Source organism: Hemitrygon akajei, chromosome 12 (genome assembly GCF_048418815.1).
Source record: "Hemitrygon akajei chromosome 12, sHemAka1.3, whole genome shotgun sequence".
NCBI classification, from domain to species: Eukaryota; Metazoa; Chordata; class Chondrichthyes; order Myliobatiformes; family Dasyatidae; genus Hemitrygon; species Hemitrygon akajei.
Window position 1 is genome coordinate 7,176,492 of NC_133135.1, and position 18,639 is coordinate 7,195,130.

Here is an 18,639-nt window from a genome sequence, read left to right on the forward strand (position 1 = left end):
TTGAGACAAATTCTTAAGAACAAAATCAAATCAAGAAAATAGCCAGGATTCCCTTCATTTATTTGGGACACTATGCCACTTAATTGGTACAGGAGACTTTTGCCACACAGTGTCTAACTGATGTCAGACTTATGCACTTGTGTGACCATTAGACACACTGCTTAGAGTGAACAATTTTTAAAATAGCATCAGTTGCGTGTATTTGTGTTCAAAACTATTTGGCACTGATAGTTGGCAACAAATAACCTGTAAGTCAATTCAGAACTGTTTGGCTTTCTACAGTTTCAAGCATTCAGGATGGGAGATGCTAAAATGGTCGGGAGTGAAAATGAAATGATTTCACTTCTTCAATAAGTTAAAAATTATGAAGAATTTGAAGGTATCGACAATCATCTTGATGCTAAAATTAAGACGAAGATTTGAAGGATGCAGATGTCAATAACATTCTATGAAGGCAGTCCACAATCTACACTGGATGAATTCCTCTGTCAATAACTATTAGGAGCTAATGAGTTTAATAGTACTGTAGTAGTATTGATAGTGTTTTAACTTGTTCTGTATTTCATTTAAATACTGTACATAATTAAATAATAATAGTTAAATAATAGTCTGTCTTTTTTATACCTTTTTAACTATTTCTGTGAAACTTCAGCTAAATGGACAGCGGCTTCAATGGGCCAAAATGTACTGGTCACAATGTGTCCTAATTAACCAGAATCCACTGTATATATAAAAAACATTAAATAATGAGAGTTAAAAGAATGCAAAAATAGTGAGGTAGTGTTCATGGATCGGTTTATTGTCTGTTCAGAAATCTGATGGCAGAGGGGGAAAAGCCGTTGTTAAAACGTTGAGTGTGAGATTTCAGGCTCCTGTACTTCCTCCTTGGTGGTAGTAAGAAGACAGCATGCCCTACTGTGTTTTTCAGAAGGGAGTTGAAACAATTTTAGGAACAGAACAATGATAACTGGTTTAAACGGAACAGTAAGGCACAAAAAACCATATCTAAGCATTTTTAAGTTTCCTCCAGCATTTTCTGTGTTCCTCCAGATTCCCAGCATCTCTTGTGTCTTATTTTTATTAGTCACACAAATCAGATTGAAAGTTCAAAGTAAATTTATTATCAGAGTAAACATGTTGCCATATACAACCCTGAGATTCATTTTCTCACAGACATTCATAGTAAATGCAAAGAAACACAATAGAATCAAGACCACACTCATGATAGACGAACAACCATTGTGCAAAGGACAACTACACAAATGCAAAAAGAATAAAGTAACAATAAAAATAAATGATCAATAAACATTAAGAATATGCAATGAAGAGACCTTGAAAGTGAACCCACAGGTTGTGGGAACATTTCAGTGGAGTGAAGTTATTCCTTCTTCAGCCTGAATATTGAGCAGTAATATCTTTTCCTGAACCTGGTTGAGTGGATCCTGAGGCTTCTGTACCTCCTTCCTGATGTCAGAAGCGAGCATTGCCTGGATGGTGGGGGTGCTTTATGATGGATGCTGTTTTCCTGCAACAGTACTCCATGTAGATCTGTTTAATGGTGGGGAGGGCTTTACCCGTGATGCAGTGGGCTTTTCCATTCAAGGCTATTGGTGTTTCCACACCAGGCTACGATACGTGTTGATGGCAGGCATGTAACCCTGGTTATTTCTACTGTAATTACAATTGCTGCTCAGGACACACTAAATACTAAATTTTGCCTTCATCGTTTGAACCCTACCCATCATAGTGGTCAGGCGGGTTGAATTTACTGTGGATTTGTTCAACATTCCCTCTAATATTTTTTAACAACTGCGAGGACCAACCAGTGCTCTGGGCAGGAAATGTTTTAACACAACCTGAAAACTGCATGGCACTTTAAGTGTTTTTTTTTGTTATTAATGGGATGTACGAGGAGTCCAGGGAGGGGTAGCACCTCTGGTGATGGGGCTTGTCGTGTCCATTCTGGGGCAGCACACTCACCTTTGGTCCTCACTGGACACTCAGCTCTCACCTGTGGCTCCAAGTAGCTGTTTGCATTCAACACTGATGGTTGGGTTAAACCAGGTAAGGGTAGCTGAAACACTCTGTACTCTGGTGAGATAGGGAGATGCCTGTCTTGGCATGTGAAGTCAGCTCTGGCGGACTCTCCAACAGCCGGGAAGGGCAACGCTCTGAGGAGAGCAAAGGGCATGACAAGGCACAGAAGAGTTCACGGTCATGTTTGCGACACTTGTTCGTTCCAATGGATCCAGACTTTGGAGTGCAATGGCCTTTCCACTTTAAAAACTCTCTTGCACAGGTTTCCTGTCATTGTCGGACATGATGGACAACCACCACATACTATGAACATTTAGAGTAAAAATCAAAAAAAATGATGTACTTTTGATTTTATTTATTAACTGAAGGTTATAATGAAATACAATACAACAAAGAAAATCTTTCATATTTCGTAAACTTTTAAATACGTTCAGCAGGCCAGTGGTTTATTAACAATGAGCTAGCTATTGACTTCCACAGTACAGTGTCATTTGAAACACTGACAATGTAAATACGTTGAAACGCTAAAATGTTTCAAAGTAAAAGCTTTGGTATGTTTATTATTTGGAAAATTTATAGATTATATTTATTAACTATTAATTACAGGGCATTTCATAATTATATTAACATGGATTTCAAAATCAGCATAATTTAAAAATAATAGTAAGATTATATATAAGAACATTCTAGCTGCGCAGCTTAGAGGGAACAGTGAACTTGCTCACAGTTCAAAGCAAATTTTATCATCAAGGTTTCAAAATATGTCACCACATATAACCCTGAGATTCATTTTTCTGTGGGCATATTCAGCAAATCTATTGAACAGTAACCATAACAGGATCAATGAAAGACCAATCAGAGTGCAGAAGACAACAAACTATGCAAATGCAAATATAAATAAATAGCAATAAATAACAAGAAAATGAGATAATGAGATACAGAGTCTTTAAAAGTGAGATCATTGGTTGTAGGAACAGTACATTGATGGGGCAAGTGAAGTTGAGTATAGTTATCCCCTTTTCTTCAAGAGCCTGATGGTGGGGTAGCAACTGTTCTTGAACCTGCTGGTGTGAATTGTGAGGCTCTCGTACCTTCTACCCGATGGCAACAGTAAGAAGAGAGCACGTCCTGGGTGGTGGGGATCTCTAAAGATAGATGCTGCTTTCCTATGACTGTGATTCATGTAAATGGCTTTGGACCTGTACTCACTGGAATTAAGAAGAATGTGTGGAGATCTTATTGAAACCTACCGAATGTTGAAAGGTCTAGATAAGGTAGATGTGTGAGGATGTTCCCTCTGGTGGTGGTATCTAGGGCACAACCTCAAAATTGAGGGGCAACCTTTTAGAACTGAAGGAAGGAGAGTTTTTTTTAGCCGAAGAGTAATGAATCTGTGGAATGCTCTGCCACAGACTGCGGTGGAGGCCAAGTCCGTGGGTATATTTAAAGCAAAAGTTGATGGATTCCTGATTGGTCGGGGCATCAAGGGATATGGGAGAGGGCAGGTGTATGGAGTTGAATGGGATGCAGGATCAGCTAAGATGGAATGGCAGAGATGAATGGCCTAATTCTGCTCCTATGTCTAATGGTCTTTTAGATGTGCTCAATTGCTTTATTCCTTCATGAATAATCAGCTATTGTCAGAAGAAATTGCCAACCATGAAAGGCTATTGTTTTTTTTTGAACACCAAGTAGGTTTACAAGGAGATCATAGTTTTGGATGGGTCCTGAAGTTTGGTACAAAGGAACAAATCGGCATGGTAATGCACTGCTTTACAATGTCAGTGATCACTGATAGATAGATAGATACTTTATTCATCCCCATGGGGAAATTTAACTTTTTTTCCAATGTCCCATACACTTGTTGTAGCAAAACTAATTACATACAATACTTAACTCAGTAAAAAATATGATATGCATCTAAATCACTATCTCAAAAAGCATTAATAATAGCTTTTAAAAAGTTCTTAAGTCCTGGCGGTTGAATTGTAAAGCCTAATGGCATTGGGGAGTATTGACCTCTTCATCCTGTCTGAGGAGCATTGCATCAATAGTAACCTGTCGCTGAAACTGCTTCTCTGTCTCTGGATGGTGCTATGTAGAGGATGTTCAGAGTTTTCCATAATTGACCGTAGCCTACTCAGCGCCCTTCGCTCAGCTACCGATGTTAAACTCTCCAGTACTTTGCTCACGACAGAGCCCGCCTTCCTTACCAGCTTATTAAGACGTGAGGCGTCCCTCTTCTTAATGCTTCCTCCCCAACACGCCACCACAAAGAAGAGGGCGCTCTCCACAACTGACCTATAGAACATCTTCAGCATCTCACTACAGACATTGAATGACGCCAACCTTCTAAGGAAGTACAGTCGACTCTGTGCCTTCCTGCACAAGGCATCTGTGTTGGCAGTCCAGTCTAGCTTCTCGTCTAACTGTACTCCCAGATACTTGTAGGTCTTAACCTGCTCCACACATTCTCCATTAATGATCACTGGCTCCATATGAGGCCTAGATCTCCTAAAGTCCACCACCATCTCCTTGGTCTTGGTGATATTGAGACGCAGGTAGTTTGAGTCGCACCATATCACAAAGTCCTGTATCAGTTTCCTATACTCCTCCTCCTGTCCATTCCTGACACACCCCACTATGGCCGTGTCATCAGCGAACTTCTGCACATGGCAGGACTCCGAGTTATATTGGAAGTTTGATGTGTACAGGGTGAACAGGACCGGAGAGAGTACGGTTCCCTGCGGCGCTCCTGTGCTGCTGACCACCGTGTCAGACCTACAGTCTCCCAACCGCACATACTGAGGTCTATCTGTCAAGTAGTCCACTATCCAATCCACCATGTGAGAGTCTACTCCCATCTCCGTTAGTTTGTGCCTTAAGGTCTTGGGCTGGATGGTGTTAAAGGCACTAGAGAAGTCAAGGAATGTAATCCTCACAGCACAACTGACCCCATCTAGGTGAGAGAGTGATTTGTGCAGCAAATACGTGATAGCATCCTCCACTCCCACCTTCTCCTTATACGCAAACTGAAGAGGATCCCGGGCGTGCCTGGTTTGTGGCCTCAGATTCTGCATTATCAGCCGCTCCATGGTCTTCATCACGTGCGACGTCAAGGCAACAGGTCTGAAGTCATTCAACTCCTTTGGTTGTGGTTTCTTCGGTACCGGGACAATACAGGATGTTTTCCACTGTCTGGGTACTCTTCTCTGCTCCAGGCTCATGTTGAAGATGCGCTGTAGTGGTTCTCCCAGCTCAGTCGCACAGGCCCTCAGTAATCGTGGGGAAACTCCATCCGGTCCAGCCGCCTTGCTGGTACAAATCTTCCTCAGTTGACCTTCCACCTGTGCAGCCGTAATCCTGGGCGTGGGCAAGGTCTCCTGTGAGTGGCTATTTTCCTGTGAGGGAAGTAAGCCTGGTGTGGATTTCTGCGGTGAGGATGAGATTGTGCTGTCGAACCTGTTGAAGAAGTTGTTCAGCTGGTTCGCTTTCTCCACATCTCCACTTATGTTTGCCCCCCGCTTTGCACCGCATCCGGTGATGATCTTCATCCCATCCCACACCTCCTTCATGCTTTTTTTCTGCAGCTTTTGTTCTAGCTTCCTCCTATACTGCTCCTTTGCCCCCCTTATCTGTACTCTGAGTTCCTTCTGAACTCTTTTAAGCTCCAACCGATCACCATCTTTAAAGGCCCTCTTCTTCTGGTTTAGGAGGCCTTTGATGTGACTAGTGATCCAGGGCTTATTATTGGGATAGCAGCGAACAGTTCTGACAGGGACAACGGCATCCACACAAAAGTTAATATAGTCCGTTGTGCATTCAGTGACCTCCTCAACGCCCCCACAGAGCCCCCCTTGCAGTACATCCCAGTTAGTAGTACCGAAGCAGTCTCTCAGGGCCTGTTCAGCTTCAGGAGTCCACTTTCTAAAAGAGCGTGTGGTAGTGGGATGCCTCATCACAATTGATTTATATCTGGGCTGTAACAAAACCAGGTTGTGATCAGCTTTCCCCAGTGAAGGCAGCGTTTGCATACAGTAGGTCAATAGTCCTGTTACCCCTGGTGTAGCAATCCACGTACTGGGAGAAAGCAGGTAGTGTCTTGTCCAAAGTCACATGGTTGAAGTCCCCTGTAATTATCACCAGTGCCTCAGGGTGCTGTGTCTGAAGCCTAGCAACAGCGGAGCTGATGACGTCACACGCTACCGTTGCGTCGGCACGCGGCGGGACATACACATTCACCACAATGACGCTTGCGAATTCTCGAGGCAGGTAATATGGCCTCATACTCACGGCGATCAGCTCAATATCTCTTTCACAAACGGAGATCTTTGTACTCACATGCCCGGAGTTACACCATCTTACGTTAATGTAGACAGTGAGTCCCCCTCCTTTCTTCTTCCCACACTTTTTGGCATCTCTGTCAAATCTTACCGTAGTAAAACCAGGTAATTCTACATTTACATCCGGGATGTTAGCCGTCAGCCATGTTTCGGAAAAACACATTAAACTGCATTCCTTGTATGCTTTAACATTCCTTACTAGTGAGGCTAGCTCATCCAATTTATTTGGCAGCGAGTTCACGTTCCCCATAATGACCGAAGGAACAGTGGGTTTATAACGCTTCTTCATCTCCGTCCACTTATCCCTGCGCAGTTTTCCAGCCCTGGAATTGATCAGCAATCAATTCCTGCTGTTGTCTGTAAGGAGGTTGTATGTTCTCCCTATGGCCATGTGGGCTTCCTCTGGGTGCTCTGGTTTCCTCCCACATTCTAAAGGCACACGGATGAGGGTTAGTGAGCTGTGGTAATGCTGTGTTGGCACCAGAAGTGTGATGACAATTGCAGGCTGCCTCCAGCAATCCTCACTAATTTGATTTGGTGCTAATATCACATTTCTCTGTAGTTGACACAGCCTTTCATGATCCCAGAACACATCCTACATGTTAAGAAAAGCTCATCAACAGATCTACTTTCTGTGGAGGCTGAAAAGCTAGATTTTGTACATCCACACTCACATCATTCTACAAATGCACAGAACAGCATTCTAACAAGCTGCATCATTGCACTGTGCTGGATGGGAAGGCTCCACATTGGGTAGTCAAAACTGCCCAACATATCACTGGCACCAGCCTACCCACCATCAAGGTGAAAGGAAAAGGCCAGTAATATCATGTAGGGTCCCACCCACCCTGCTCCTGGACTGTTGTCCCACTCCCATTAGGGAGGAGGCTATGCTAATCCCACAACTCAGAAACAGTTACTTTCCCCAAGCAGTAAAGCTGATCAACACCTCCACCCACCAAGTCCACCACTATATTATTTCCTGTCAGTCACCTTATGTACAACCTAACATCACTTTATGGACATAACATCAATGCATATAAACTACCTTTTGCATCTGTATTCATTATTTTTTAAAATTATTATTGCGTTCTTTTACTTATTGCATTTTTTGTGCTGCAACAGATTCGGAATAACAATTATTTTATTCTCCTTTGCACTTGTGCACTGGAAAAGACATTGTACAATCTTGATTGATTATTTAATGAAGCTAATCTTCTCGTCTCTTTAAAGGAATGCCTTTTAAAGAGCCTGGAGTTATGATTTTAAATTGGAGTAATCAAACAGCAGAATGCAGTGAAAACTGAGGAAGTCCATCAAGTAAAATCGAGTGACACCAATCCACATAAAGATCAGGCATACTGACTGATCAGATGTTCTGATATGATAGTCGCTTCTGATACAAATATGTACAAGCTGAAGGAAATGAAGGTTTGAAGTCTAAGTTGGCCAAACCACATTATTAGAAACTTCTTAAGCAATGACGAACAGCAAAATTGCACAAGTGAAGTTGCCAGCAAAGCTGCCAACTGGCAGGGAGCTTTGCTAGCACACTAATGGAATGAAAAGCCAGGAATCATTCAACGTTTGTGTATAGTTTGATCCACTATAACCAACAAAGTAACAGTACAAACTGAGGAACATTCTCAAAATGCGGGAGGAACTCAGCAGGTCAGGCAGCATCTATGGAGAAGTATAAACAGTCGACATCCTGAACAGAGACCCCTCATCAGGACTGGAAAGGAAGGGGGAAGAAGCCAGAGTAAGAAGGAGCGGGGAGGGGAGCAAGTACAAGCTGGCAGGTGATGGGGAAGACTAGGTGAGGTGGAAGGTTAATTTTCAGATATGGAACAATATGTGCATAAATTCCAGCATGTACTTACAATGTAAACAGCATTATTAAAGTGGTTAAAATGTTTACAGTGCCGTGATGGGGGTAAACTGATCTTTTATGTTGCCCTATCTAGTATTAAAACCCAACTCCAACAACTAGCAATGAAGGAGCATAAGATTGTGATTAAAGCAATTCTTCTCACTGTTAAGTCCTAATAGAGCAATAGAGTAATACTGCACAAAATCTTGACAGCTTCCAGGTCTCAACTGCATGGACTTTCAAGACCTCACATAATTAGGATACACAACCACTCCTCTCTTCCCATCATCCTCAACATGTGTACCTCCCTTCCCCCATCTCTTATGGCATTTATTTTTTGTGTTGCATCAGATCTGGAGTAACAATTATTGCATTCTCCTTTATATTTGTGTATTAGAAATGACATTAAACAGGATACAAAATTATGCAGGGTATTGGATAGGATAAATACAAGCAGGCTTTTCCCACTGAGGTTGTGTGGGATTACAACTAGAAGTCATGGGTTAAGGGTGAAAGGTGAATTGCTTAAGGGGAATATGAGCAGAAACTTCTTCACTCAGAGGGTCGTGAGAGTATGGAACAAACTGCCAGTACAAATGGTGCACGCAAGCTCAATTTCAACGTTTAAGAGAAGCTTGGATAGGTACATGGATGGTAGGCATATGGAGGGCTATGGTCCCAGTGTAGGTAGATGGCAGTAGGGTGTTTAAATGGTTCAAGAGAGTAGATGGGCCAAATGGCCTGTTTTTGTGGTACACCTTTCTATGACTATGACTTCCATGACTCTAACCTTGAGTAAAAGTTGAAAGTCTTCTTTGAATCCTATTCAGTCCTCTTCAATACATAAAATTTTAGAAATTCTCTTGAGTGTGGGGCTGATTTATGCAAAGGGCTCATAATCCATTTTAAAGATATGGAATGATTAAGATTAGCTTTACTTGGTACTTGAATAAAATTAAGATTAGTTTTAATTGTCACACGTACATTGAAATGCATAGTGAAATGAATTGTTAATGTCACATCAAATCAGTGAGGATGTGCTGAGGCAGCCTGCAAGTGTCGGCACCTACATAGCATGCCCACAACTCACCAACTCTAACGGTATGTCTTTGGGATGTGGAAGGAAACCGGAGCACCCGGAGGAAAGCTATGCAGCTATGGGAAGAATGTACAAACTCCTTACAGATAGAGGTAAGAATAGAACCCGATCTTACACTAAATGATAGGCTGTATTGTCATATCAATGCACTTTCAAAGTCTGATGTTATGAATTATTTACCTTGAAGGAATACTCCAATTTCACCAGAAATGGGAAATTAACTGCTTGCAATATTCTCTTCTCATTGAGTGTGTGTTCGATTTGTTTCAGTTTGACAACCTACAACACAAAAACATCAATTAACATTCACAGTGGATGGATTACATTGCTAATTTGTGCAATCGTCATTCATTTTATTGTAACTTCATGGGTAAGTATGAAAAAAGCAACATGTAAATCTCATCAGGGATAACCAGAAAATATCCATGATATCAATACTCTCTATTCATATTATTTGATTGTTACCCCTTCATTTGGGGTGGGAGAAGAGAAATGAGTCTTGTCTAAACAGTTAAAGTTTGGTCCAAATTTACAACAGAATGTGAAAATACAGTAAGATGAAGAGTTTAATTCCACACTGTGTCTTGCATTGAAGACACAGTGCTTATTTATTTATTCATTGAGATACAGTGTGGAGTAGGCCCTTCGAATTGCGCTGCCCAGCAACCACTGAGTTAATCCTAGCCTAATCACAGGACAATTTACAATGACCAATTAACCTACTAGGTGGCATATTGGAACATGGGAGGAAACCGGAATACCCAGAGAAAACCCATACATTCCACAGGAGGACATACAGACTCCTTACAGATGATGCCGGAAATGAACTCTGAACTCCGACACCATGAGCTGTAATAGTGTCGCGTTAGCCGCAACGCTACAGTGGTGCCAATGTTGAAAGCAAGACTCATCACACTATCTCCTGCACTAGGCTTACTCTTACAAAGGACCTCAAAACTGTAAGAGTTTCTTACCTTGCAGGGTTCCCTTCCTTCTATAATCTACAGACTTTTAAAATGCAATCCTGGCATCACCTAACCACTCAGTGTTGATTTATCTTGTCTTCGCTACTACTCTTTTCATTTCTGGTCCTGCACAGTGTTCTGTACTATGGCCCTGGCCTTTCACATTTTACCTGGGTTACTCAATAACAGAAACAAAGAGAAAGTTAAGCAGGCATTAATGAACTCTATAGATATTAGACACACTTACTTAGCAGATGTACTGTATATTCTAATTTATTATTAGAACTCAATTAAAAATAGAAAAACCCATTCCCAGCACCACCACTGTGACCAAAGCATCATCAATGTTATTTTAAGTTTCATGAACTTTAAAAAAAATATTTATTTATGTAAAGATACTGCAACAGATCCTTCTGGCCCTTTGAGATGTGCTGCCCAACAACCCATCTATTTAACCCCACCCTATTCACAGGTTGTACTAACTGGTTCCTCTTTTGGACCGTAGGAGGAAACTGAAGTACCCAGAGGAAACCCATGTGCACATGGGAAGAACATACAAACTTTCTTCCAGAGAACTGAACTCTGAACTTCAACACCCTGAACTGTAACAGTGTTGCACTAATCACTACCCTACTGTGGTGTCTAATGGTAGTGGGGTTTTGTTGTGGGATTCCTGCTTGGACAGACTACATTCATAATACTCCTCTGAACCACAATATCACCTTCAATATGAGAGATCATGACTTTGTGGTTCATTGAAACAAGTGAGGGGTACTAATTTTTTTTGGGGGGAGAGTCTAACATAAGTATACTGTACATGTCAGGACCTTTAAGAGCTGTGATGAACATAGAAATGGGGTGTAAACAAGTAGATAGGGTACAAAAGGCAGCACATGACATACCTGCCTTCATCAGTTGAGACACTGTTATTGGGTGCGTACAAGTTGACAAGTCACATTTAGAGCCATATTCCTCTCACATCCAAGCATCAATCGAACTGTGTTGAATGAAATGTGTCACTCCACAGCCTGTCAGAGTAGCAGCTAGCATAAAGACACCACCCATCCCAAACATTCTCTCTTTTTCAAGCCACAGAGAACAAGGTGGATGATCTTAAAGGGAGACTCACCTACTGCAGGGAGATGCAGAACTGCTGTGTATTCTGTTTCACAGAGAACTGGCTCTCCCCTGCCACCCCCGACTGTGCCATCTGACCAGAGGGATTTTCGATCCATCGGATGGACCGCACGGCGTCTTCGGGCAAGACGAAGGGAGGTGGTGTCTGCCTACTGATCAACACTGCGTGGTGCTCAGACACAGTGGCACTGACAAGCCCCTGCAGTCCGGACCTGGAACATCTGTTGGTGAAGTGTCGTCCTTATTATCTGCCACAGGAATTTACCTCGGTAATACTGACAGCGGTCTACATTCCCCCCCAGGCAGACATGGAGTGTGCTGTGAATACATTGTATGCCAACATCAGTGAACTTGAGACCAGGTATCCAGAGGCTTTGCTCATTACAGCTGGGGACTTTAACCAGGCCAACCTCAGAAAAGCACTGCCAAAGTTATACCAACATGTCTCCTGCTCCACTAGAGGCCCGAGTATACTGGACCACTGCTACACAGCAGTCAAGGATGGCTACCGTTCCATCCAACGACCTCACTTCGGAAAAGCGGATCATCAGGCCGTACTCCTCCTCCCGGCTTACAAACAGAAACTGAAACGGGAGGTCACGGTGTCAAAAGTGGTGTCGCATTGGACAGAGGAAATGGATGAGATCCTCCGTGACTGCTTTAAATCGGTGGACCGGTTAGTATTCAAGGACTCGGCAGCTAACCTCGATGAGCATGCCTCAGCTGTCATGGACTTTATCTGGAAATGCACAGAGGACTGTGTGTCTTGCAAGACGATCCGGGTATTCCCTAACCAGAAGACTAAGACTAAGGAGCTGGAGGTGGATCTGAGGAGGGCTAAGGCACCGGTGACCCCTGGTTCCATCCAAGGGGTCAGTGTGGACATAGTGGAGGATTACAAATACCTGGGGATACGAATAGACAATAAACTGGGCTGGTCAAAGAACACTGAGGCTGTCTACAAGAAGGGTCAGAGCCGTCTCTATTTCCTGAGGAGACTGAAGTCCTTTAACATCTGCCGGACGATGCTGAGGATGTTCTACGAGGCTGTGGTGGCCAGTGCTATCATGTTTGCTGTTGTGTGCTGAGAGTAGCAGACACCAACAGAATCAACAAACTCATTGTAAGGCCAGTGATGTTGTGGGGGTGGAACTGGACTCTCTGATGGTGGTGTCTGAAAAGAGGATGCTGTCCAAGTTGCATGCCATCTTGGACAATGACTCCCATCCACTCCATAATGTACTGGTTAGGCACAGGAGTACATTCAGCCAGAGACTCATTCCACCGAGATGTAACACTGAGCGTCATAGGAAGTCATTCCTACCTATGGCCATCAAACTTTACAACTCCTCCCTCGGAGTGTCAGACACCCTGAGACAATAGGTTGGTCCCGGACTTATTTCCGCTTGGCATGATTAACTTATTATTTAATTATTTATGGTTTTATACTGCTATATTTCTTCACTATTCTTGGTTGGTGCGGCTGTAACGAAACCCAATCTCCCTCGGGATCAATAAAGTATGTCTGTCTGTCTGGAAGCCTTGGATGAATTATGAGGTCCAGTCCCTTTTGAAGGCTAGAGCTGCGGCTTTTAGGTCCAGAGATACCAGTCACTACATGGAATCTAGGCGTGAACTCCGGAAAGCCATTAAGGGCGCCAAGAGGCAATATCGAGCCAAGTTGGAAGCCCAGGCTAACCAGAGGGATGCCAGTAGACTATGGCAGGGTCTAAATGAGATCACCGGGCACAAAGAAAAGGCCGGGAATATCAGTAACTGTAGCGCTTCTCTTCCTGACAAATTTAACGTATTCTACGCAAGAATCGAACAGAAGAGGAGTGTCCCGCCCCCTCTGGATGAACCGGACCTGGTGGCATCAAGATTCATCGTCACTGAGGAAGACGTTAGAAGAGCCTTCCTGAAGATAAATCCAAGGAAGGCGATGGGTCCAGATGGCATCCCGGGACGGGTTCTCCGGGCCTGTGCAAGCGAGCTAGCTGGAGTGTTTGCTGACATCTTCAACTGCTCCTTGCTTCAGTCTAAGATCCCCTCATGTTTTAAGAAGGCAACCATAATCCCGATGCCAAAGAAAAGCAAGGTGGCATGCCTGAATGACTATCGACCTGTGGCTCTGACATCAATTGCTATGAAGTGCTTCGAGCGATTGGTTATGGCACACATCAACCATAACCTACCGGTCAACGTTGACGCTTTGCAATTCGCCTACCAGAGCAACAGGTCAACGGCAGATGCCATCTCTCTGGCACTACATTCCTCCTTAGAACACCTGGAGAATAAAGATGCATATGTAAGGCTCCTTTTCAACAACTACAGCTCTGCCTTTAATACCATCATTCCAAACAAACTGATTCCTAAGCTCCGGAACCTGGGTCTTAGCATTCAGATCTGCAGCTGGATCTTCAACTTCCTCACAGACAGGACCCAGGCTGTAAAGATAGGGGACAAGCTCTCCTCTACAATCACTCTGAGCACTGGTGCACCACAAGGCTGTGTACTCAGCCCCCTGCTGTACTCACTGTACACCCATGATTGTGTAGCCAAGTTTCCATCGAACTCAATATATAAGTTTGCTGATGACACCACAATTGTAGGCCGCATCTTGGGTAATGATGAGCCTGAGTACAGAGAGGAAATTAAGAACCTGGTGGCATGGTGCGAAGACAATAACCTATCCCTCAACATCAGCAAGACGAAGGAATTTTTGACTTCAGAAGGAGTAGCGGACCGCATGACCCCATCTACATCGGTGGTGCGCAGGTGGAACAGGTGAAAAGCTTTAAGTTCCTTGGGGTGAATATCACAAATGACCTGACTTGGTCTAACCAAGCAGAGTCCACTGCCAAGAAGGCCCACCAGCACCTTTACTTCCTGAGGAAGCTGAAGAAATTTGGCCTGTCCCCTAAAACCCTCACTAATTTTTATAGGTGCACCGTAGAAAGCATTCTTCTAGGGTACATCACAACCTGATATGGAAGTTGTCCTGTCCAAGACCGGAAGAAGCTGCAGAAGATCATGAACCTAGCCCAGCACATCACACAAACCAATCTTCCATCCTTGGACTCACTTTAAACCACACGCTGTCAGAGCAGTGCTGCCAGGATAATCAAGGATAAGTCCCACCCAGCCAACACACTTTTTGTCCCACTTCCCTCTGGGAGAAGGTTCAGGAGCATGAAGATATGTACGGCCAGATTTGGGAACAGCTTCTTTCCAACTGTGATAAGACTACTGAACAGATCCTGACCTGGATCTGGGCCGTACCTTCCAAATATCTGGACCTGACTTGCACTACCGTACTTCCCCTTTTCTATTTTCTAGTTATGATTTATAATTTAAATTTTTATTATATTTACTTTGATTTGTACTTCAGAGAGCGCGAAGCGCAGAAACAAATATCATTGTGATGATTGTACGCTCTAGTATCAATTGTTTGGTGACAATAAAGTATTTGTATTTTTCTGCAACCCCTCCATTAGAAAGACATCTCAAAAGTTTGAAAGCATGTACCACCAGGCTCAAGGTCAGCTCATATCCCACTGTTAAAACTATTAAATGGTTCCCTAGCCAATTTGGCTCAATCCACCCATTAGGGTTTTGCACCTTACTGTCAACCTTCATTTCCCCTGTAATCGGAACACATTATTCTGCCCTGTTATTGCTTTCCCTTGTACTACCTATACAAAATTATAACCAAAAATATTCACACAGAGCCCACTCAAGATAGGATAAATGCAAACAGGCTTTTTCACCAAGGCTAGAATGAGGTCATGGATTAAAGGTCAAAGGTGAAATGTATAAGGGGAATCTGCACTCACAGGCCTGTGAGGGCGTGGAACCAGCTACCTGCAGAAGTGGCAGTTAAGAGTTTGATTTCAACACCTAAGAGAAATTTGTACTGGTGCGGATAGGAGTGGTATGGAGGAGTATGGTCTGGATGCAGGTCGATGAGACTAGGCAAATTAATAGTTTGGCATGGACTAGATGGGCCAAAAGGCCTGTTTCTATGCTCTAATCTTCTATGACTCTACCTCAATACATTGTTGTTATAATTTGATCTGTATGAATGGTATTCAAGACAAGATTTTCACTGTAGTTTGGTACAGATGACCATAATAAACCATTTTACCAATTTTGTGGAGAGATTTCTCACTTTAGTTCAAAGTGGTCTTCCCCTTTTTCTGGGACTATGATTCTTCAGCAAGGGGGAATGTCCTCCCTGCATCCATCTTGTTGAGCTTGCAAGATTTTTGTAAGTGTTAGTAAGAACACCACTCACTCTTCTAAACCCCAGAGAATATGGGCCCCACTCACTCATACCCATATGGCAAACCTGCCATCCATGTAACTAGCCTCAGCTGCACACCTCCAAATTTTGGTGCTTTAGGGGCACTTAAGATTTCTGATTGGAGATTGAACTCATGAACACTGACTCACTACTTGTTTTTTTCTCTTTTTACACTATTTATTTAATTTAACTTTTTATATCAAGTCAAGTCAAATCAAGTTTTATTGTCATTTCGACTATAACTGCTGGTACAGTGCATAGTAAAAATGAGACAACGTTTTTCAGGACCATGGTTTACATGACACAGTACAAAAACTAGACTGAACTACGTAATTAAAAAAAACACAGAGAAAGCTACACTAGACTACAGACCTACACTGGACTGCATAAAGTGCACAAAAACAGTGCAGGCATTACAATAAATAATAAACAGGACAGTAGGGCAAGGTGTCAGTCCAGGCTTCGGGTATTGAGGAGTCTGATAGCTTGGGGGAAGAAACTGTTGTATAGTCTGGTTGTAAGAGCCCGAATGCTTCGGAGCCTTTTCCCAGATGGCAGGAGGGAGAAGAGATTGTATGAAGGGTGCGTGGGGTCCTTCATAATGCTGTTTCCTTTGTGGATGCAGCGTGTAGTGTAAATGTCCGTGATGGCGGGAAGAGAGACCCCGATGATCTTCTCAGCTGACCTCACTATCCACTGCAGCGTCTTGCGATCCGAGATGGTGCAATTTCCGAACCAGGCAGTGATGCAGTTGCTCAGGACGCTCTCAATACAACCCCTGCAGAATGTGATGAGGATGTGGGGTGGGAGATGGACTTTCCTCAGCCTTCGCAAAAAGTAGAGACGCTGCTGGGCTTTCTTTGCTATGGAGCTGGTGTTGAGGGACCAGGTGAGATTCTCCGGCAGGTGAACACCAAGAAATTTGGTGCTCTTTACGATCTCTACCAAGGAGCCGTTGATGTTCAGCGGTGAGTGGTCGCTCCGTGCCCTCCTGAAATCAACAACCATCTCTTTTGTTTTGTTCACATTAAGAGACAGGTTGTTGGCTCTGCACCAGTCCGTTAGCCGCTGCACTTCCTCTCTGTAAGCTGACTCGTCGTTCTTGCTGATGAGACCACCATGGTGGTGTCATCGGCGAACTTGATGATATGGTTCGAGCTGTTTGTTGCAGCACAGTCGTGGGTCAGCAGAGTGAACAGCAGTGGACTGAGCACGCAGCCCTGGGGAGCCCCCGTGCTCAGTCTGATGGTGTTGGAGATGCTGCCTCCGATCCAGACTGACTGACGTCTCCCAGTCAGGAAGTCTAGGATCCAGTTGCAGAGGGAAGTGTTCAGGCCCAACAGGCCCAGCTTTCCAATCAGTTTCTGAGAGATGATTGTGTTGAATGCTGAACTGAAGTCTATGAACAGCATCCGAACATTTGTGTCTTTTTTGTCCAGGTGGAGGGTGGTGGCAATGGCGTCATCTGTTGAGCGGTTGGGTCGGTACGCAAACTGCAGGGGGTCCAGTGAGGGGGGCAGCAGGGTCTTGATATGCCTCATGACGAGCCTCTCGAAACACTTCATGATGATGGATGTGAGTGCAACGGGACGGTAGTCACTGAGGCAGGACACTGAAGACTTCTTCGGCACGGGGACGATGGTGGCGGCCTTGAAGCACGTTGGAATGGTGGCGCTGCTCAGGGAGATGTTGAAAATGTCAGTGAGAACATTTGCTAGCTGGTCTACACATCCTCTGAGCACTCTACCAGGGATGTTGTCTGGTCCAGCAGCCTTCCGTGGGTTGACCCTGCACAGGGTTCTTCTCACGTCAGCCACAGAGAGACACAGCACCTGGTCATTCGCAGGAGGGGTGGACTTCCTCGCGGCCACCTCATTTTCCGCCTCAAACTGGGCGTAGAAGTTATTCAGCGCATTTGGGAGGGAGGCATCACCTGCAGTCAGGTGATGTTGTCTTGTAATTGGCGATGTCCTGGATGCCCTTCCACATGCGCTGCGTGTCACCGCTGTCCTGGAAGTAACTGTGGATTAGCTGGGCATGTGCACGCTTTGCCCCTCTGATGGCTCGGGACAGTTTGGCCCTTGCTGTTGTTAAAGCTGCCTTGTCGCCAGCTCTGAAGACGGAGTCGCGGGACCTCAGCAGCGCACGCACCTCTGCGGTCATCCACGGCTTCTGGTTGGCACGTATAGTGATGGTCTTGGACAGAGTAACATCATCAATGCACTTGCTGATGTAGCTGGTCACTGATGCTGTGTACTCCTCTAAGTTGGTAGAGTCGCCTTCGGTTTCAGCCTCTCTGAAAGTGTGCCAGTCAGTGTTCTCAAAGCAGTCTTGAAGAGCAGAGATGGCTCCTGCTGGCCAGGTTTTCACCTGCTTCTGAACTGGTCTGGAGCGCCTGACGAGCGGTCTGTATGCTGGGATTAGCATAACAGAGACGTATGTGGTCTGAGTATCCGAGGTGGGGGCGGGGCTCTGCCTGGTACGCGTCGGGGATGTTTGTGTAAACCAGGTCCAATGTGATCTCCCCTCCGTTGCAAAGTCCACATACTGATGGAATTTGGGGAGCACTGACTTAAGGTTCGCATGGTAAAAATCACCGGCGACAATAAACAGGCCATCAGGGTGTGCATTCTGCAGTTCGCTAATAGCCCCGTACAGCTCACAAAGCGCCTCCTTAGCATTAGCGCTGGGGGGAATGTAGACACCGAATATAAGGACAGAGGTGAATTCCCGTGGCAAATAAAATGGTCTGCATCAAACTGCCACAAACTCCACTAACGATGAGCAGTGTCTGGAAACCAGCACAGAGTTCTTACACCATTCCGTGTCGGTATAAACACAGACACCACCACTGCGAGCCTTACCGGAGACAGCTGCAT

The 18,639-nt window shown here is 44.3% G+C and overlaps 1 protein-coding gene across 4 annotated transcripts in view; it reads right to left on the reverse strand.

Moving 5' to 3' along the window:
• prkacba (protein kinase, cAMP-dependent, catalytic, beta a) overlaps window positions 1-18,639 on the reverse strand; it is a 239,603-nt gene that overhangs the window by 24,506 nt on the left and 196,458 nt on the right. For all 4 annotated transcript variants that reach the window (XM_073062542.1, XM_073062541.1, XM_073062540.1 and 1 more), the window contains one exon: window positions 9,533-9,631. In XM_073062542.1, coding sequence (XP_072918643.1) covers window positions 9,533-9,631 — 99 coding nt within the window. The remainder of the gene's footprint in view (window positions 1-9,532; window positions 9,632-18,639) is intronic.